The 21,645-nt window shown below is 60.4% G+C and overlaps 1 protein-coding gene across 2 annotated transcripts in view; it reads left to right on the top strand.

The window, feature by feature from the left end:
* Positions 1 to 21,645, top strand: part of PPP2R2C (protein phosphatase 2 regulatory subunit Bgamma) — a 141,540-nt gene that overhangs the window by 109,661 nt on the left and 10,234 nt on the right. For both annotated transcript variants that reach the window (XM_023638387.2, XM_023638388.2), the window contains exons 6-8: positions 1,129 to 1,293; positions 13,787 to 13,956; positions 18,951 to 19,042. In XM_023638387.2, coding sequence (XP_023494155.1) covers positions 1,129 to 1,293; positions 13,787 to 13,956; positions 18,951 to 19,042 — 427 coding nt within the window. The remainder of the gene's footprint in view (positions 1 to 1,128; positions 1,294 to 13,786; positions 13,957 to 18,950; positions 19,043 to 21,645) is intronic.

Here is a 21,645-nt window from a genome sequence, read left to right as displayed (position 1 = left end):
ATGCCAGGCCTTGAACGCTGCACCAAGGGCTTCCAATTTGTTGTTGTAGGCAACGGGGAATGGATGGGAAAAGAGCAGACTTTGGAGCCTGGGAGGTCATGAGGCCAAATCCAGCCTTACCACTCACTACTGAGTCACCCTGGACGAGTTGCTTACCCTCTCTGGGCTCCAATGTATCAGTCAGGGATACTTCCTTTGCAAGTAACAAAATTCTTGACCCCAAACAGAAAATGGATTCCCGTATTTAACAGTCCAGGGGGCATGGCTTCAGGTGTGGCTTGATCCAGGATTCAAAAGGTACTGCCAGATCTTTCTCTCCACTCTGTCTTTGGTGCTGTCTGCCCCACCCTCAGGCCCCAGGGTTTCCCTTTGTCACAGCAGCAGACACAAGCCCCTCCTCTCCACACCCCTCAGCCCAGCAGAGATCACAGTACTGCACCCAGTATTTCCAGTCCTGGGGTCCCTCCACTGGCACAGCCAGCACTGTTTGCTCATCCCTCATGCTGATTGTGAGTGGGGGGTGGGAGGCACAGATCAGAGCTGAAACCCAGAGAAGCAGAGACCCTTTTCCCAAAGGAGGGTCTTGATGCTGTGGGCAGAAGGCTGGGTGCTGGGGTGGAGCGGGGTAGTGGGGAGCCGACAGAAGCCCATCTGCTCAGCACCAGGCACAATTCACAGGGTGACGGGGAGAATTGAAATTGTTCAGTAGGAGCGTCCCGGCCCAGCACGTAGCCCGCACTCAGCGAATGCCCCTGCTTCTGCTCGGCACTGGTGGGGGAGGTGGGCGGAGGGGAGAGGCCTCACAGGTCCCTTTACGTGGGCTGGGCAGCTGGGGAGAGGCTGCAGGTCCAGAGGGAAGCGATGGGTCCAGCCCTGTGGGGACAGTGGATGGGCACCCAGAAGGGGTGGCCAGTGGGTGCTTCGCTATGCAGGTGGGCGGAGCTTGCGGGGAGGGGATGCTCTCTGCATCAGGGGTTTGTCCCAGAGTCGTGGGAATGGAGGGGCGGCTGAGACGCGGGGTGGATGGCTGGGCCAGGAGAGGTCGGGGAGACCCGTGGGGCTCGAGCCCCGAGGCAGAGCAGCGAGGGTGCCCTCCCTTCGCCGCCTCTTCCTTGACCTGCTGCCCAGACATCGTGGACATCAAGCCAGCCAACATGGAGGACCTCACGGAGGTGATCACGGCATCCGAGTTCCACCCGCACCACTGCAACCTCTTTGTCTACAGCAGCAGCAAGGGCTCCCTGCGCCTCTGCGACATGCGCGCGGCCGCCCTGTGCGACAAGCACTCCAAACGTGAGCGTTCACGCAGCCAGGGACCGCGCAGACGGCGGGGGTGGGAGCCTCGGGGTGGGTGGGCATGGCCTGGACGATGCCTGGACTGGCTCCGGGTGGGGGTGGGCTGAATGCTGCTTTAGCACCAGCTGGCAGCAGGATCCGGGTCTTGCCACCCACTGCCCCTGGCCCCAAGTGCCTGCACAGCCAGGAACTGCCCAGCTTCCAGGGCTCAGGCGGCTAGGACGAGGGTCAGGGAGTGAGCCCAGATGCAGAAGCTAAGGAGGGGCCACACTCAGCTGTCACCTCCTCCAGGAAGCCTTCCCTGACCGCCACATTGGGTCGGGCCCCTCCTCTGTGCCCCCAAAGCCCCCACAGCTTCCCTCTCACAGACTGGCCACACCCTGTAGAACTTTCTCTGGGCTGCTCCTTCTCCTCCAGCAGCTCAGCTGGAGGTCACCTCCTCTTGCTGGAACCCAGCACAGGGCCAGCCACCATGGAGGTCCGGGCCTGAACAAAGTCCAAGGGAACACAATGTGACAACAGCTCACACTCAGTGATGCACCCTCCGAGCCAGGCGCCCGGCTAAGCTCTGACCCCATACCATCTCACCTCATCCTCACGTGAGCTCTGAGGGAGTCCTGCACAGGAGAGGAAACTGAGGCTGCAGGGATGGGCCCATGGCCCCGCAGGCAGGGAAGTGGCAGGGCAGGACTTGAACCCATGACTCTGGGACGCCTCAACTGGGTGCTGGGTTGTGGCTGGCCGGCTGCACACTGCCACAGCGTTCCCCAGAGACACCGAAGGCAGAGGATCAGGCCGTGGTGTCCTCCCCAGATGACGTCACAGGGGTAGCAGGGGGACAGACAGGGCCCCCCACCCCGGGAGGGCAGGGACCTGGTCTGGTTCATCTCTGCGTGGACCCCGGTGCCTACAGCAGTGCCTGGAATACACACTTGTTGAATGAACAAGTGAAGGAATGCAGGAATGAATGAGTCGTGTGAGGCGGCCCCTGGAGGGGACTTTGTCAGAGTCTTGGTGAAGGAGGCCGGGGGCTGTTGGGAGGGACTGGGTCACTCGTCCCCTCGGGAGCCCAGTTTCCCTGGGCAGCCCCCAGGGACTCGGCTCAGGACCCTCTGAAGCCGCCAGCCGCTCCTCCCCTTGGCCCAGTTCTGTCCCCTGTGTTCTCCCCACCGCTCTTCTCCGGGTTTGTCCACCTTCTTGGGACTTCCTCACGTCCACCATCGGGCAGGACGTCCATGTCTGGGTTTGCCTTGCTCTTGTCCGTCCACAAGCCCTAAAACTTCTCCAGGGGGCCCGGCTGAGCCCCCCGGGAGCGCCCTCCGTGTTTATCGCGCACCTGCTACGCTCCAGGCCCTGTGCCCGGCCTGGGGGTGCAGCAGGAACGATGGACAGACGATGACCCCGTAACTAGGCAATGTGATGGCGGGAGTGATGTCAAGAACCACCATCAAAAAAGCGGGGGCTAGGGGCATCTCAATGAAGAGGTTACAGGGGAACAGACACCCTGAGGTGCCAAGGGAGGTGAGCCACACAGATCTCGGGGGGAAGAATGTTCTAGAAGGGGGACACTGCAGGGGCAAAGGCTCTGAGATGGGAGTGCAGCCGTGTGGCTGGAGCGCAGTGACCAAGGGGGACGGACGGCAGGAGCTGAGGTCAGAGAGATGCACAAGGCGGGTGATGCAGGGCCCTCGTAGGAGGGGAAGGATTCCTGGTTTTCTTCTAAGGGAGTGAGACGCTGATGGAGGGTTGAGAGCAAGGGTGAGTGGTCATGAGGGGCATATTTGAAAAGGAGAAACTGCAGGGGGTCAGTGTAGGGGCAGAAGCATGAGGAGCCCTGTTGGGGTTGATGTGAGAAGAGACGGTGGACCCCAGGCTGGGACGGCAGAGGTGGGGGATGGGCCCCGTCCTGGGGGTCCTTTGAAGGTTGAGCTGGGGGCTTTGCCCAGAGGGATAGGGGCCAGGGTGACTCTGAGCTTTGGTTTGTGCAGTGGGGTGAAGGCGAGGCCCCCTCCTGGGACAGGTACCCTGGGGAAGGGGCGGCCCGGGGGGGGGACGGTGACCCACAGGCCACATTTGGACGCGGTAAGCGTGAGATGGCACTGGGCTCCAAGGACGGGTGTCGAGAAGGCGGCCGGATGTCTGGAGTCAGGGGCGAGGTCCCGGCTGGAGGTACAGGTGTGGGAGTCATGTGTGTGTGGACGAATGGGAAGCACAGGGGCCAACGAAGATGCCCAGGATGTGGGTGTGGACTGTGCCTGGCCCCACACCAGCAGCGTGGGGCTGCCTCAGTGTCCCAGGGCTGCCGTAACAAATGACTGCAGACTTAGTGGCTTGAAACAGTACTAACCGATGCTCTTGCCTTTCCAGTTCAGAGGTCTGGCGTGGGTCTCACCAGATGTCGCAGGGCTGGCTCCTTCTGGTGACCAAGGGGAGGATCCATGTCCTGGTCTTTTCCAGCTTCTGGGGCCGCCCGAATTCCTTGGCTCATGGGCCCTTCCTCCATCTTCACAGCCAGCAGCGGCCGGTCGGGGGTTTCTTGTGCTGCTTCACACTGACTCTGACTCCTCTGTCTCCTCTTTCCATTTTTAAGGACCCCCGTGATGACACGGGGCCCTCCCGGATAATCCAGGATGACCCCCTATGTGATGGTCAGGGGGTCAGCAACCTTAGTGCCCCCCTTGCCCTGCAACAGAACACAGTGACAGGTTCTGCGGGTCAGGATGCAGACAGCTCTGGGGCCCGCTATTCCGCCTCCCACAGGGCCTTGCCCCCGACCACCTGGGCCCACCCACAGGTGCCCCCGAGGTTTGTCCAGGTGCAGCTCTGGGCCAGCCTGGCGTGGAATAGGAGTGGGGAAGAGGGAAGAGTCTGGTCTCTCCTCCCGGGTCCAGCCCTGGCCCACGTGAGCCCCACCGGGAGGAAGAAAGATGGGACTTCATGGTACATCCTGGTTCGTAGGGGCCACAGTTCAGAAGCGAGTAAACGACCGTGATGTCTGTATGAGGACTGTTGCTCAGTCATTTAAAATATTGATTCAGGAGGTTTTTAATGACATGGGGAAATGGTTATAACATTCGTGGGGGGAAAAGCACAGCAATGACTGCTTTACCAAAAAATGGAACCAGAGAAAGCGATGGAAAGAAATAGGCCACCCTGCGTAGTGGCTCTGAGGAAGCCGTTGTTGTTTTCCTCTCTGCGTTTCTCTGTGATTTGCATCTTAGCCATGGATCTCAACCTCGAATCAGGAGACGCGCGTGTGTGCGGGCGGGTGGCATTCAGGGAGGATGGAAGCTCTTCTGTGTGCCCCACGCTGTGTGAAGGACGTTTTCCGGGGGCTGGAGGTGGGAGTCAGAGCCCCCAGGGCATTTGCAACCGTGTCATCTGCCCCCATTCCCCCCGGCTCTGAGTCAGCAGCCGCCCACCGGGGCCACTGTCAGCTGTACGCTTGCGGAGCCCGGGCACCCGGGCATAGCTGCCAGGCAGGGAATTGTCGTGTGGCTGGTGGTGTGCGAGCTGCACGTGAGTCAACCCAAAAACCCCAGTGCAAGAATTGTTTTCCACGACTCAACTTGGTTTGCGTTTCTCGGCCCCTCTCCCGGGGCTGCAGAGGATGCCAGCCTTAGGGCAGTGGCAGGACCAAGGTGTGAAGGGCAGGACGGCAGCTTCTGACCACCACGGGCTTTGGCGGTGGCTGGGCACGGGGGGGCCAGGGCTCAGGCTGAGACACTTTTGCATAAATGCAGAAATTATACTTGGGGCATAAATGTTTGTAGGTGAAGTCGGTCTTTAATTTTGTTTGCTTACACTCCCTCTGCCCGGTTCTATTGAGATTATTGTACTCTTATAAAATGAGCTGGGACGCTTTCTCTTTTTCTGAAATAGTGTAATGAAGTCTTAGTAAATTCGTGGATAAATCTTTGGTAAAGCAAACTATTGGTTTCTCCGGGTTTCCTATTGGAGTTAGTTTTTGTATTTCAGGTTCTCCCAGGATTTGTTTTCATTCTCAGTCTCAATATCCTGCACAGAAACCTTCTCTCCAGTGCCAGTGGGAGGCCTCTGCGGCCCTGCGCCCGTCCCCACTGAATCTGCTGTCACTAAGCCGTGAGGCTGCGGCCTCCAGACCGCGTGTCGTCGTTCTCACGAGAAATTAAGCCGCCGACTGCCGATAGACGGGCTGTTGTTGTTTTTAATGAGAGCACAAATGGTTGTTATTGGAGCTAATTTTTTGCAAGAACCCTGGAGATTGGAACCTCTTCACGTCTCACTTCTACCCATTTATCCAGTGACTGCTCAGACCTTAGGGAACAGCCAGTAGCGACACCCCCAGAGCATCATTTTCCTAACGCCTTCCTGCTCGCTGAGGGAGGAGCGTCCCGGCTCACAAGGGCATGCTTACATCTGCCATCGGGCAGATGAGGAAACCGAGGCTCAGAGGACCTCCGTGGCTCCCCCCACCCCTCCCTGTCCCGGGCAGAGCTGGGGGGCAGGGGTCCACGCTGCTGCCCAGCCCACAGCCTCCGTCGTTCTCCAAAGCAGTAGAAACCCGGGTCTTTTGTCTGCTAGTCATTGTGACAGTGTCACCATGGAAACCACCCCAGTGAGTCCTCAAATAGACAGCGATTCCTGCTTTAACAGCACGGAGCCCTGAGCTCTCGCAGAGTAGGTGGGGATGACCGTCGCCACCCCTCGCGGGCCCCCTCCCGTGCTGTCCCTGTGCTGCAGGCGTGATGTCCACAGTCGACGTTTGTCGAGTGCCTACTGCGCGCCAGGTGCCATTCTAAGCTTACGTCTTGTTCCATCCCCAGAGCCACCCTGTGGTGGGGGGCTATTTTATTCATTTTATGGGTGAGGACACTGAGTGCATTGGTTTCCTCTGGCTGCTGTAACAAGTTGCCACACATAGTGGCTCGAAACAACACGAATACACTCTTTCACGATGCTGGAGGCCAGAGTCTGAAATCCGGGTCTCGCAGGGCTGGGTTCCGTCTGGAGCTTCGCGGGGAACCTGCTTCCTTGTCTTTCCAGCTTCTCGAGGTCGCCTCCACCCTCGGCTCGTGGCCTCTTTCTCCCTCTCAAAGTGCATCTTCAGCCTCTGCTTCCGTGGTCCCTTCTCCTCTTCTGCCTGTGACCTTCCTCCGTCCGTCTGTGGGAAGCCTTGTGATTAGAGGGGGCCCACCCTGAGAATCCAGGATCATCTCTGTGGCTCGAGAGCCTTAACTTAATCACAGCCGCAAAGTCTCCTGCCGTGTGGGGTAACATACGCACAGGCTCTGGAGATTAGCATGTGGATGGCTTTAGAGGCCGCTATTGTTTACCACATTGAGGTCCAGAGAGGTGAAGATATTTTCCTAAGCTCACACAGCTGGGTAGAGCCAGGATAGAGGCTCCCGTAGTCTCATGCCTGTCAGCCTGTGGTCTTTCTCACCTAATCTTCACAGAAGCCTTGAGGACTGAGCCCTCTTATGGGACCTGTGGGTGAGTCAGGTTCATTTAAAGGGGCTGGGTAGGCTGGACTCCCCGGGCTCACCCCTGGTAATGGGTCTGGGGTAGACAGACCAGACCCAGCCACCCTCAGCTGGGGAGGCTCCAGATGTCAGGGGCGGAGCCTGGACAAAGTCCCCAACCGAGGGAACAGCCAGTGCAAAGGCCCTGCAGCTGGATCCTGGCCCGTGTGGCAGGAGCTGAGCGAGAGGCGGGGTGGGAGGTGGGGCCAGAGAGGGGCACGGATAGAGGAGGACCCAAACAAGAGGCTTTACAGGCCAGGCAAGGCTTTGGGTTTACTCGGAAAGGACGGGAGCCAGAGCGGGGTTTGATCTGGGAGTGACCTGGCCTGGCTGTGTTTTAACAGGATCTCTCTGGCTGCTGAGCGGGGACTGACCTGTGGGGCGAGGGTGGAGGTGGGGGCCAGCTGGGAGATCAGCGTGTTAACCCAGGTGAACGATGCTGATGCTCCGAGCAGGGCGGGCGCCGTGGAGGGAAGGCGACCGGTCAGGTCGTGTGTCTACACGGAAGGTGGGCCCGCTCCTTTGCTGGTGGACTGAATGGGGTGGGGGTGGGGGTGGGGGGGCGCGAGGGTGGCTGAGGCTTCCTGCTGAGAGGAGGCACCTGCCTCTGCAGAGCCGAGGGGAGGAGACAGGCAGGCCCACCCACAAGTCAGTAGGAGCATTGAAGTAGGAGTTTCTGCAGGCACTGCGGGCGCTCTGATGCAGCTGGATCTTAATTATGATGGTCAGAGGGGGCATCTCCGTGCCTTGAAGAATAAAAGGGGCCAACCCCGTGGCCTAGTGGTTAAGTTCGCACCCTCCGCTTTGGTGGCCTGGGTTTTTGGGTTTGGGTTCTGGGCGCGGACCTACTCCACGTGTCAACCACACTGTGGAGGTGACTCACGTATAAAATAGAGGAAGATGGGCACGGATGTTAGCTCAGGGCCAATCTTCCTCAACAAACAAAACACAAAGAATAAAAGAGCAAGCCTGGAAGGAGCAGGGCAGAGGGCAGGGGTGAGGGCCCAGTGGCAGCAGGCCAGGGGAGCCAGGCCTCAATGGGGCAAGGGGGCAGGCTGTCAGGTGCAAAGACAGAGGTGGGGGCAGATGTTGCAGAACCAGGGCCCGCAGTTGGGGGGGATTTCATTTTGTCCGATGAGGTCCCTCACATGGTGCTGAGCGGGGACAGTTACAAGCAGAGAGTGACAGTTGTCGACTCTTCAGCAGTGAGTGTTCCCCGCCCGCCACTTTGTAGTGACCCTCTGTTCCTCCTCACTCTCACGGCCTCGGCCTTCCTGCTGGCAGGGTGCAGGGGGCGGGGTCAGGGGGCAGGGGTCAGGGGGCAGGGGCAGGGGCAGGAAGGCAGCCACGCTGGGGGCCCCTCTCCCTGCGGTGGCATTGTGGTGCCAGGTACCGGGCGTACCCCGTGATCCCCGCTCCTTCAGGCCTGTCTCGTCTTGTGCTCTCCGCCGCCGAGGACCTGCAGCCCCACCTCCGTGTGTCTGTCCGTTTCCCTCGGAGCGCTCGCTGACCTGCCCAGCTGTCCCCAGGTGTGTGGCTCAAGCCTGCGCAGTTCTGCCTTCTGACGCCGCTCTCCCTTCACCGCAGCCCCGTCTGATCAGTTCTGCCTGCTCGGTTTAACCCCAGTTCCCACCCGTGCCCAGAGAAAGACCATCACACATGACGACGGGAGAGGGCCACAGCCGATGCCACTGAGGGGGACACAGAGGCACAGAGGAGAGGCGGCAGCGGCAGGCAGCACCAGAAGGTTCTATCTGCTCTGTGAGCAGGGCTGAGCCCTGAGCCAGGCTCCAGGCTGGGCAGGCATGCCAAGATGACTGATGACAGAGGCAAGACCCCTGCCCCAAGAGCTCACAGCCCATGAGGTGACCATACAGCCCTGCTGGTGCCATACAAGAGGGCACCTTGTGACTATGTGGGCAGCCATGGTGAGACTTTGATTTCTTTGGATCATCTGAACAAGATGCACAGAGGGCAGGGTATTTGAGCTGGGGTTCTGAAGGATGTATAGGAGTTGGTAGGAAAGACAAGGGCTAAAAATGGAAAAGGAAATTTCAGGGGAGAAAACACTATGAAAAAATAACAATAAAAGTAGCTACACAGTTTTATTGAGCAGCTACTCCAAGTCCCTCCCTGGTCCAGGTGCTTTAACCTCTGGAGGTTCTATGCCCCTTGTTCTCCAGGTGAGGGAGCTTGTACTCAGAGAGGTTAAGAGACTTGCCTGAGGTCACACACAGCTTTGCTCTGCTCTGCTCCTGGTACAGGGCAGGGAAGGGCTAGGATAAGGTGGGGGAGATGCCTGGGGCACATGGGCGGAGGCATTCATTAAGGCGACCTGGAGAGAGGGTTGTTCAGTGTGGAGCCCTCGGGGCCTTGCTTGGCTCCGTGTTCCAGGCCCTGGGCCCTGGTGGAACAGGAGATGGGAGTATGGCTGCAGGAGGGGAATGGTGTGTATGAAGCTGGAGTAGCAGGCCAGCTGCAGCTGGTTAGGAAGGAGCTTGTCAGCCACGTGTAGGAACTTGAACCGTGGTCCTGTGGGCCCTGAGAGCCATGGAGGGCTTTAAGCAGAGGAGGGACATCGTCGGAGCTGCGTGTGAGGCTGGCGAGGAAGGCTGGCACCGACCTTGGGCTTCATCTCCCCTATCCTTGGGTGCACGGGCGCCTCAGGGCCTCGCTGGGCTCCCCGGGCCCCTCGCTTCGCCTTGGCTGGTGTTGTGTGTCGGGGGCGCTTCTCAGCCCTCCCCTGTGTGTGACGGTGACGCCGTGGGACACCCAGAGAGGAGGATGTGGTTGTCAGGGGGCCACCTAGGGCCATGAGAGCCTTAATTATGCAGGACCATTAAAAGGAAGCGGGATGGAGATTTCTGCTGATTCAGAGCCCTCCCACTTTAAAATAATTGGGGGGTGGAGGGAGAACCCGAGCCCGTCACTGTGACAGGGGTCTGGGCTGAGTTCCCAATTACTGTGAAATGTCCTCAGTGATTCCATCAATTACAGGGGAGCCCTATCTCTTATTAATGCCCTGGGCAGGGGCGGGCTGTGTGTGTGGCTGGGGGACAGGCCCTGGTACGGAATAGGAGGTTGCGCAGTCTTGACAAAAAATGGTGCCCAAAATTTCATAGAAATATTTAAAAAGAAAAATCAGAACTTTTGGGTATAATTTTTTCAGGCTTATTAATATCCCTTCCTATTTATCTTTTGTAATTCCGGTTCTTTTGGGCTTAAAAAAAACCACCAGAAATGCCAAGTGCAACCAGAACTGAGCTTGCGGTGGGCCGTTCGGTGTCTCTGTTTTCAACCATCGATTAGAGCTTCCTGTCGGCCTTTGACCTCTGTGGTTTCTGCTCCTTGGCGCTGGTGGCAGTCGCAACCCAGGGCTGTGGCACCGGTGGGGGTGCACCTCTGTGATTTGGTCCCCGTCCGCCTCCCCGACCCCCATGCGGCAGGCCCGGCGAAGGGAGCTGGACCAGCTGGAGGTTTAGGTGGAGGCTGGCGGAGGAAAGCAAGGTGGGCAAGGGGCACAGGGGCCCCCTCGAAGCTGGGGGGCAAGAGGCCGACCCCACTTTACGGTTTAATGTCTCACCTTCTGTTCTGACCCCTGGGGGCCGAAATGCTAGTTTGGTCCAGAGGGTCCCCGCCAGGTGCCTGGGCAGGTGCGGGGCCAGCAGGTGGCTGCTGAGAGTCTGTGTGCCTCTCCTCTCAAACCCTCCGCCCTGCTCCTCCCAGATGTGGGGTCTACGCCCTCGCTCATTTAAAGAGAACACCAAAGCTCAGTGCTCTCATTCCAGTAAGAAATTAAGCATGGAATTTTTTTTTCTTTACTCCAGGCATCTGGGAGGTGAGGGAGATGTCGTTGATCCTTTTTTGGCTTAACAAAGAAAAATTCCGAATGTTCGTACCCGCTGAAGTGAAGGCGTCAGCGTAACTTATTCCTAGGGCACAAGACACGAGGATGGGAGGCGACCAATCAGGACTCATAGGCTTTAGAGGTTAAAGGTGACCCCGGGGGATCAGGATCCCGCCACCCTCCCCGTGCCCGCTCCTCCATCGAGTCTCTCTGGCTCCCGGTTGCCTGTGGGATGCTGTCTTCCCTTGGCTTCCAGCGCCCTCTCTGTGTCCCGCCTCCACTGCAGCTCAAGGCCAAGGGCAGGCGGTGGTCCCATGTCCACTGAGTCGAGGTGGAGCCGCAGGGGACCCTCTGAGCTCCCTCTGGGCCAGGCTCCTCCAGCGCAGGGTCGCGTCTGCTGCGGCTCCTGCCTGCGCCCGGGGGGTGGCCTGTCTGCTCTGCGGCTCCCTGCTGCCCGCCCTCCCGGGGGGCCTGGACTTCAGGCCCGGCAGTGTCTCCAGGGCACAGCCCCTCTGACCCCAGCCTCACCCTCCCTCTCACGGAGCGGCGTTTCCTTCTGCTCCCCCTTCAGCTTGCCCTTCTTGACGGAGGGACGCCCGGCTGCCGGCGGTGGTCCCTGTGGAGGGTGGGCTTTGGCTGTGGTTCCCTGGTCAGAGGCCGTGGAAGGATCCCCGCGGAGCTCAGAGGGGGCATCTGAGGTCCTTTCTCGTAGAGGGGCCCTTACCGAGTGGCCCGTTACCTTCCCCCTGCTCTGATTCTTGGGGAACCAGAGGCAGGAAAGTCAATGCCAGGGCCGTTTCTTGCCCCGTAACCGTCTCCCTCCGTCCCCATGCCTGGTGGCCTGAGATGAGGGTCTGCTCTGCAGCCCTGGGCTCCTGGTGCTGGAACCTTCCTTCCTGCCTGGGAAGGGGACTCCAGCCCCACTCCTGCCCCCTTGACTTAGATTTCATCCAGCTCGACCCATAGTGGCCGCCACCTCCCTACAGTAACACCTGCACCCCTCATCCTGCATGGGGTGCCCTTTGCATCCCTCTTGCTCACTCCTTTCTCCAGCTGCATGCCCATCAGCTCATCCCTGTCTCAGGGCCTTTGCACGTGCTGCTCCTTCTGCCTGGAGGGCTCCTCTCCTGGCAGCTACACTGTCCTCTCTGCTCTTTTTTCAGATCTCTGCTCACTCGTCATCTCCCACAGAGGCCCCATCTGTCCAGATCAGCAAACCCTGTCCCTCTCTGTCTCTTCCTTGCTGTATTTTTCTTTCCAGCACCCATCACTGCCTGACAGTGTAGCATAGCACTGAGGTGTTTTTTTTTTTAAGATTGGCACCTGAGCTAACATCGGTTCCCTTCTTCTCTTTTTTTTTCTTCTTCTTCTCCCCAAAGCCCCCCCAGTACGTAGTTGTATATTCTAGTTGTGAGTGCCTCTGGTTGTGCTGTGTGGGATGCCGCCTGAGCGTGGCCTGATGTGTGGTGCCCTTTCTGCACCTGGGATCCGAAGCGGCGAAACCCTGGGCCGCCGAAGCAGAGCATGCGAACTTAACCAGCTGGCCACGGGGCCAGCCCCCAGCACTGTTACTGTCTGTCTCCGCCGGGAGAATGTGGCCTCCAGGAGGCCGGGGGCTTTGCGTCACTCGCTGCGGCGTCCCCGGGCTGTCAGTAGTACCGTCCCAGGGCCTTGGACAGGCCCACAGTGAGCGCTCAGTGTGGACTGACTGACGGAGAGAATGAATGAATGACTGCGCTGTGCACGATGAGGACGTGATAACCAGCATGAAATGTTCCCAGCCACCCTGCAGAGGGAGCAAGGCAAGCTTGTGTTTCTGGGAATGGCAGGGGCCCAGAACTGCGTCTGCCCTGGACAAGAGGGAGAGCGGGGGTCCCAGGTGGGAGGTAAAGGGCGGGGACAGACCTGGGGGGTGGGATACGGGACTTCGTGGCTGAGAGGGGACCCTTGTGAGCCTCTGGGGAGATGCGCCCAGCTCTCTGCTCCCTGTTTCCAGCCTGGAGGCTCAGAACAGGCCAGCAGGCAGGGCAGCCACGCGGCTGGTTTCCATGGGGACAGCTGGACCGGTTGTCACATGTTTAAGTCTTTCCAGACTGGCTGGTAAATGGCTGCCAACCCACGGCCCTGCTGTCTTCCCTGGATGGCCAGGCGCGCACATGGCCCAGGTCCTAGGGACCTAATGCTTGGCCAGCGGGGACCCTAGTCCCCACCCGGCACCTACAGCAGGGCCACCGTAGGACCTGACGGGCCAGAGAGGGTGTCAGTGGGCAAACTGGCAGGACAGCCAGCAAGAGGCAAGAGTTGGGGAGAGTTTATCCTGCTGCGTGGGAAGCTCGACACGTCAGGAAGGCCTGCTTCTTGGGGGTGGTGGGGAGGGGACACGGGTGGGAGGCCCACCCTGGCCCAGGCTGGGATCGCCCAGCAGGGCGGGAGCTGTAGTCTTCAAGGACCTGTAAGCACCTTCCTGTGGGAGCAGCTGGTCGAGATAAAAGCAGGTGGCGGGGCAGACGCACGCAAGCTTCACCTGGGCCGGGAGATCGGATCCTGCTGGGACCCCGGGGCCGCCGAACCGAGCGGGCCCGTGGATGGGGCTCGGCCATGAGTGCCCAGGACACCACGAACAGGGGCCCCGGGGGCCACAGGCAGGGCCCAGCCCAGGCCAGGCCGCTGTCCAGCACGTCAAGGGGGCCAGGACGCCTCACCGTCCTGGCGTTCGGCATCACCAGTAGGAGGCAGTCGTGTGCAGCACATCCAGGCAGTTCTGGGTTCAAATCCCAACTCCACCAGTTTCTGCCAGTGCTGAACCGTGGGCGTGCTTTCCGCCGTCTCTCACGCAGTGTTCTTGGCTACAAAATGGGAATAATGGTTGTACCAACTTGGTGTTTTTATGGGGGGATTAGATGCAGCAATGCACAGAAAGGCCACAGCATCTGGCTCAGAGTTAAAGCTCAATAAACATTGCCAGGTCTTCCTTCCCTCTTTGGAGGACCCATTCGGGCCCGATGCCTGACAGGTATTGAGTTACAGGTTTGATGAATGAATGAATGACCGTGCAGCGTGAGCCCAGGATGGAAACAGTCGTCTGTGGTCCCGGCCCCGGCCGCAGCCTGGTGACGGGGTTGTCTCTCTGTCTCCACAGTCTTCGAAGAGCCCGAGGACCCCAGCAACCGCTCCTTCTTCTCAGAAATCATCTCCTCCGTGTCGGACGTGAAGTTCAGCCACAGCGGGCGGTACATGCTCACGCGGGATTACCTCACGGTCAAGGTCTGGGACCTGAACATGGAGGCGAGGCCCATAGAGACCTACCAGGTGGGCGCGGCGGCCTGGGCCTGGGCAACCTCGGAGCCCCTGCGCGGGCGGGAGACCCCACCTGCCTTCCCTGTGCCAGGAACTCGTGGAGGGGCTTCCCCAGCTATGGGGGCTTCCGCACGCCCATTTTGTGGCTGGAGACACAGTCCCGAGCGATGAAACAGCTCATCCCCAGCCGGGCAGCTGGGCCGGGGGCAGAGGGCCTGCCTGGGCCGCCTCCAGGGAGCTGTGTGTCCCCCGCCCCCTCAGCCCTCCCCGAGGCAGGGCCGTGCCAGGCCTGCAGTCTGGGGAACAAAGAGGAGTGTGACGGGACTACCTGTCTAAATCCTCAGCTCAGGCCTTTCGAGCCCGGCTTATAGATGGAGCAGGGGCCGCCTTCCTGGGAAGTCGTTATTACTTTCATTTTTCTGTTATGATCCATCCAGATAGGTTAGGGGGTAGAAAACAAAATTCACGTGATGTTAAAAAAAACAGAGCCTTGAAAGAAACATGGGGCTGCTGTAAAGCTGTTTCCAGTTATGTCTGTAGCTGGAGAGATTAGAGAGGCTTCCTGGAGGAGGTGACATTTGCCAGACCTTGTAGGATGAATAGGATTTGGTTGTGCAGAGGTGAGTGGGCAAACAGCTCACCAAAGGCCCCAGCCAAGCCCTCACAATGTCACCAAGTATTCGATACAAACAGGGTGTCACACACGACACCTGTCACCTCGATTCTTCACTGCCCCCACGAAGGGGGTGCCGTCAGCCCCATTTGGCAGAAGGGGCACCGGGTGCTAAGAGATCAGGCTGTAGGGCTGCCTCTCAGCCGGGCGGTGACAGACTCAGAGCCACATGGGGCCCACGCCTCCCTTCCCTTCCTCCCTCCTGCCACCACAGGGGAGGGAAGTGTCCTCAGAGGCAGAGGGGGCCCCACTGGGAAGGGGTGCAGAGCCGAGAGGAGAGGACGGGGTGGTCCCAGAAGCCGTGTGCCCGTCGGAACATCTGGGGCGGTCCTGGTGCACCCCGCCCTGCCCTCGGCTGGGCTCCTTCCCCGGGATGGCCTCGTGAGGGGCCGTCACCGCTCCTGGCGATGGCCCCTCCGTTGGCCGTGAGTGTTCACGGAGGTCCTGCTGCCTCCACCCGCTCCTCATCTGGCCCCTCCTCACACTGCACCCCGGGGAGGGGCCAGGCCCCCTCTGTCCTTCGGGAAGTGGCTGAGGCCAGAGATTGGGGCGGGAAGGACACAGGCCCGCTCAGGCTGCAGGAGCAAGCGGGCCAGCCCCTCCCACAGTCGGCCCGGGGACGTGCCCGTTTCCACCTCCGTTGGGCCCTCAGCCCTTCACGTCCCTGTGACGGCGAAGGCCCTCGATCCTGAACCCGGCTGCAGTGTTTACTCCAGCATTTCTCGGGGAGGGGTCCTCGCCTTCGGAGATTCCCAAAGCAGGTGGGGCCCCAATAAAGCAAGGGGGACTGCTCTTGAGCATGAGGCCCGAGCTTGGCTGCTGGCCCGGCTGACCTGTTGATTCTAGAATAATAATAGTTACATAAAGCCAACACGATAACTCACGTTTTTGGCTATTATGTGCTAGAAATTGTGTACTGCAGCAGGATTGTGTTTGTCTGACTTGCAGTCTAAACCAAGAGGGGCTTTTCTCCCTCCACAAGAAGTCTGTTGGGGGGTGTCCAGGAATAGCGAGCGGCTCCATGACCTCCTCAGTATTCCTCCTGTGATCCAGTCCACCATCATTTGGGCTTTGGTTTTCTACCTTATGTGTGATACCTCATGGTGGCAAAGTGACTGCTACACCTCCAGGCACTCTGCCTACATTCCGGGCAGGAAACTGGAGGAAATGTGAAAGGCCATGCCTGTTGGGTCTGTTGCATGTTTTATTGGGAGCACAAAGCTTTTCCAGAATGCTCCTCAGAAGGCTTCTGAGAGCTCATTGGCTAGAGTGGGTCCATGGCCTGGCCAGGAAAAAGAGTAGTTTTAGGCCTCTGTGTTGAGGCGGGCAGGGGAAGGGGGTGGGGATGAGGGTTGAGTGAGCGAGCCCTCTGCAGGGCTGCATTGGGCTAACTCCTTGGCACACTGTTCCTTTTCTAAGCCTCCCATCTACCTGGGGAGGATCAGGAGAAAGTTGAGCTCAGTGGCGTATCTGAGGTGACAGAACTAGCAAGCAGCCCACCTTAGGGTGGTGCTCACGTCTTCCTTTCTCCAGAGCCCATGCTCTTCCTCGCCCTGCCACCAGAGGGCAGGAGGTGCTCAGTGCACAGGGGTGTGAAGAGCACGTGTTTGGACGTGTGCATCAGTGAGGCTGCTGTGACTACATAAGGAGCACATGCAAAAATGCAGACCAGGAGGGGCTGCTCGTGAGCCCCTTAAAGTCTGCCTGTGGCGGGAATGAAGCCAGGCACCGTCCGTCCCCATTCACCTGAGTCCTTGCACGTGCCCCGCAGGTGCTCTGTGCCCACTGAGACCCTGGGCTCCGAGGGAGGGGAGCTGCTGCCTCACTCTCCAGGGTCCCAGACGACAGGAACGCAGGAAACCTCAGCCTCATGTGGCTATGGGCCAGGGGCTCCCGAGGGGGATGGGAGGCTGTGCTCCCCCAGGGGGCCCCTGTCTGCCGCCCCGCCATCCGAACCCCTTACCCCACCCTGTCTCCTCTGTGGCCCGAGCCTCTCACACGAGCGTGTTCATCGGCCTCCCCCTCCCAGGCCCACCGTGCTGCCTCCATCTCAGCCTTATTCGGTCTCACCCTCTTCCTCCCAGCCTCCTGGGCTCAGGCCGCCCTCTCCTCGCCCACACCCTCTCCTGGGCCTTCTCTTCCAGACCCTAAGCCCGGGGGCGTCTGCAGGGCCACGAGCCAAGTCTCCGGTCTGGCTGTCGCCTCTAGCCCGACTGGTTCATCGTAAAACACGTATTGAGCTCCTGTGATGTGCCCGGCCCTGCGTACCCCCCTGGGAAACTGCTGGGGAACAAGACAAGTAGATCCTGCCTCAAGGGGTTTCCGTTCCAGCAGGGAAGATGGCCAGCAACCAAGCAAATGGACGAATAAAATGATCATAAGCTATAAAAATTGTGACAAATAAAACAAACCAGGGGCTGAGGTAGAGAAAATCGGGGTGCTGAAGCCTAAGAGAAGTAAGGGCATGAGCCATCTGGCAGGAGGGTGTTCCTGGAGGAGGAAATAGCAAGTGCAAAGGCCCTGAGGCAGGGACATGGTTAGTGTGGTCAAGGGACATGGTTAATGGCGAGGAGCCATTGTGAGCAAGGGGGAAAGAAGAAGAGCCTGAGGTCAGAAAGGTGATGGGGCAGAGCCCAGGGCCACTTGTGGGCACTGGCAGGTTTGGCACAGAGGCGTGATGTGATCCAGCTCAGTTTCAGAGGATCCCTGTGGCCGCCTGTGGCCTGGACTGGGGCAGGGCGTGGGCAGACGCAGGGAGAGCGTTGGGAGAGGTTTGCCGTGAGCTGGGTGGTGGTGGTGGAGCAGGGCGGCCGCCAGGACGTGGAGAGAGGTGGCTGGGCTCCGGGTTGCTCTGGGTTCCGGACAGGCTGCAGGTGGGGCGTGGGAGGCAGGGGGCGCAGAGGGGATGCTGGTGTTTGTGGCCGTCATACGGGAAGGATGGGGGCGGTGGACGGCCCAGGGCTCCGCGGTGGGCAGCCTGGGGGCTTCTCGCCTGTCCCTTAGGCAGCTGGACGGTCCGGCGTGGGCTCCAGGGAGAGGTCCCGGTGGGAGAGAGGTGTCTGGACAGAATTTAAAGCAGGCGAGCGGGCGGGTGGGGGGAACAGGGCGCCGAGACCGTCTGTGGGCCTGCGAACAGCCCCGTGAACAGACCCAGGAGTACAGGGTCTTCTCGGAGACACATGGGGAAAACAGGATGCGGGACCACCGAGGGCAGCGGAGCAAGCTTCGTGGGTGTGGTGCGGGGAGGCCTCTCCAAGGAGGGGCGTCCTGGCTGAGACCTGAGGACGTCCCCGTGTAAGGCCCCAGGGGGCAAGGGGTCAACACACCCATGGAAAGTCAGGGGCGGGAACCTCAGATGCACTGATGCTGCGAGGAAAGAGCCAGAGAGAGGAGACGGCTCCACCTGGGGCAATCAGGGCGGCTGCCGGAGGAGGCGACCTACGGCTGGGTTTTTTGAAGATGAATAAGAAATCCCCAGACAGGAAAGGATACAAGCCTCTGTTTCCCCCTGCCCTCCCTGCACTTGCCCCTTGGTTTGAAGCCTGTGTCACTGCCCAGCAGGAGGTGGACGTTTATTCTCTCCATCCCTCCAGGGTTGGTCGGGGTCACAAGGCCCCGTACGGTGCTTGGTCCTTCCTTCCTCTCCTGGAGTCCTCACGCTCTGCTCAGGGAGGAATCTTGTGGCTCTTTTCCAGACGGGAAACCCGAGGCTCGGCCGCCAAGTGACTCTCCCGGGTCACGCAGTAAAGGCAGAGCAGTTGGGCAGATACAGGTCATGGTGTCCCCATCTCTCCTGGGTGTCAGGTGACCCTGGGAGAGGGCCCTGGTCTTCCACTCATAAGCTGTGTGACCTTGGGCCAGTTACTTAACCTCTCTGAGTCTCCGTGCCTCATCCACAAAACAGGACAGGTGATGCCTGCCGAGGTCTCGCTTCAGAGGCCTAGGTGACTTCTCCTCCCTTTTCTCCATGATGGTCACCCTTGTGCTTGTGGTGACTATTTTATCCTCCGAGGCATGACCCTACACCAAGCTGTCTCCTACAGCTGATCCCAGGATAGCCCATGAGGTATGCACTCATCACTTCAAGAGTGATGAAACCGAGGCTCAGAGAGGTGAAGTCACTTGTCCAGGATCACACAGCTGGGGAGGGGTGGAGCCAGGATCTAGTCCCCTTTGTCATTGTGTCCGCTCTCTGGTCAAAACTCAGGGGTCAGCCATGTGTCAGACTGTGGCCCCTTCCTAATGAGCGGGGCTGAGTGGGCGGGCACAGGGCCCACGGCTGGGCGAGACCCCCTGGTGGCGGGCCGGCACTCAGCGCTGCCCTCTCCCGCAGGTCCACGATTACCTTCGGAGCAAGCTCTGCTCCCTGTACGAGAATGACTGCATTTTCGACAAGTTCGAGTGCGCCTGGAACGGGAGCGACAGGTAACCTGCAGACCTCGGACCCCACCCCAACGGGAGGGCGTCTGCCCAGCGGGCCTGGGCTGCGGCCTGGGCGGGATGCACATGGGGACTCTGCCACCCATCGGCCTGGAGGAGTCGAGGTCTCGGGAGGAGGCCCGCCCTCCCCTGTGGCAGGCACAGCTCAGCTCTGGGTTCGAGCACAAGAAACGAGCTCGCATCTGCAGACACCTGCCGGCCCGGCCGTTTGAGCCCATTCTCCTGAGCGCTGGTGGCAACGTTTTTTGTCGGTTGGGGTTCCTAACCACACGGCCCCTTCCCAGGTGGTCAGGGTCAGGGGCGTCCTGGTGCCCGGGCCTGCATGGGGCAGAGGGCTTTAGCGGTTGGTCTGCCCACCCCCTCCTCCCACTGTCATGGCTGCAGCCGCCTCTTCCTGGCGGCCGCCCAGCTTCAGACCCTCAGGGAGTCTGGGAACACGGCAGCTCCTGCACCTTCTGGGGGGCCCACAGGTCCAGTCCCTCTCACCACCCTGCCCCCAGGGAATGGCCCTGAACCTTATCTGAGTTCCTGTTCCCCATCCCCAGCTCAGCCCTGGGCGGGTGTAGACAGGGACAGGCCAGCGCAGGGACCCAGGTGACAAGACAATGTCGGGAGAAGAACCACACCGGCCGGTGTATCAGAATGGCGCCCATCACATTTTCACAGTCGCAGCTGGTCTGGCGTCGCCTCGCTCCCCTGCAGTCCCGTCCAGTCCAGGGTAGTGGGCGACGAGGCATGGGGGAGAGCGGGCAGCCTTCGACTCATGTCATACGGGGTGTGTGTCCATCCGCGGGGATCCCATCAGTCACGCGTGTTGGCCAGGAGCAGGCTGGGCGCTCCCCGGGTTCTGAGGGTGGCGGGCATCGCTGGGGTTGTGGGAGAGCGTCTGTGCTACGGCCCCGTGTGGTGTCGGGCCAGGCATGCTGGGACTGTACAGGCAGGCGGGTGGGGAGAGGGGGACCGGAAACCACAGGACAGGACCAGCAGGAGCCACCCGGAGGCTGTGACCAGGGCTGGGGGCCCCCAGAGACGCTGTGGGCATCCTGAGGCTCCCCTGGCCTGCGGGGGTCTCCCAGCTGGGCTGTGCTCTCCACAGGGGCCAGATGGTGGTCACGGGGGTCCCCTGAAGGACACTTAGGAAACCAGGGCGGAGGTGCTGGCCTGAGAGTGGGTCAGAGGGGCACCTCCAGGCACCTGCACCCAGGGACCCAGACACCCCAGGGAGGAGAGGTCTTCGCAGATACCCCTGCAAGCTGCAGGCCCTGACACACTGGGGGATCCCCAGTGGACACTGGCAGCGGGTCTCGGGGTGGAGGGGTCTCTTAGGATATCAGGAGAGGGAGTTATTGCTGGCAGATGTGATTCCAAACTGGGGGGGGTGTGTGTGTGTGTGCATGTGTGTGTTGGGCGGGTCCCCATGGGTTGTGACCACTGCCTGCCCGACCTCCATGTCACCACCAGGGGGAGCCCGTGGACAGGTGATACCTGGCTCCCAGTGACAGGAGCTGCCGGGCTCCTCCGGGCTCATGGGTACCCAGCCTGGAGCTCGGCTGTCTGGCCTCTCACCCGCCACTTGCTGCCCTGTGCTGTACGTGCCAGCCACCCCAGCCCTGGGGGTCCCTGCCAGCCCCCTCCGCACTCGGCTCTGCTCCCGCCCCCTGAACGCTGCCAGTGCTGCACCTGGCTCACTCCTGCTGTCAACTTGCAGTACTGACTCGATGCAAGGCCACCTCCTCCAGAAAGCCCTCAGGGTTCTCTCCGCCTTGGTCCCCCTGCCTCCTGGCTTTTCCTTCTATGTCTTGGCATTTATTACATGTTTTTTCCTGGCCTCTGTTTGCCTTCTCACTGGACGGAGTGCCCCTTGCGGAGGGACTGTGGCTCAGCCCAGCCTGAGCCCCTCCGTCGGGGCCTTGGGAGTGTCCAGTCAGTGCCTCTTGACGTTCTGGAAGGCATGCAGGGTGCCACCTCCTTCCACTCCACCCTGAGGCTCCTCTGAGCCCAGTATGCCCAGGGGAGGAGGACCCTGATGTGAATAAACCCTGGTCCCTGCCTTCCAGGAGCTCAGAGGCTCAGGGAAGGAGTGAGTACCGCCCCCAGGACCCCCACCCCTGCCAACCGAAGCGCACCCCTGACTCCCACAGGCGCGGCCTGCACTGTGCGTCTTGCGGTGATGGGACGCCTGGCGCCTCCCCTTGCACAGCTGGCAGCAGAGAGCCGCTGGGTGTCTGACGACCCTCGTAGCAGGTTGGGTGTCTGGCGCCCGGTGTGGCGGGAAGGGCAGTGGCTTTGGGGTCAGACACCCTTGACTTCGGGTCTGTGCTCCGCTGTCCAGTTGCGAGCTTGAGTGAGCTGCCGGGCCTCCTGCGTCTGCTCACCTGGGAGGCGGTTCTCATGACCGTGACCTCCCAGGGCTGTCTCAAGGCCGAGACCCTGTGTGCGGAGCTGTTGTCTGGCGCGCACGGGCTGTTGTCTGTCTTGCACCCCCCACCCCAGTTACCCACCTGAAGGAAGCCTGCTGAGCCTCCAAGACCCACCCCAAACGCCACCTCCTCTGGGAAGCTCTCCTTGGCCTGTTCTGCCGGGACAAA

Source organism: Equus caballus, chromosome 3 (genome assembly GCF_041296265.1).
Source record: "Equus caballus isolate H_3958 breed thoroughbred chromosome 3, TB-T2T, whole genome shotgun sequence".
NCBI lineage: Eukaryota > Metazoa > Chordata > Mammalia > Perissodactyla > Equidae > Equus > Equus caballus.
This window is presented reverse-complemented; position numbering and strand designations above follow the sequence as displayed.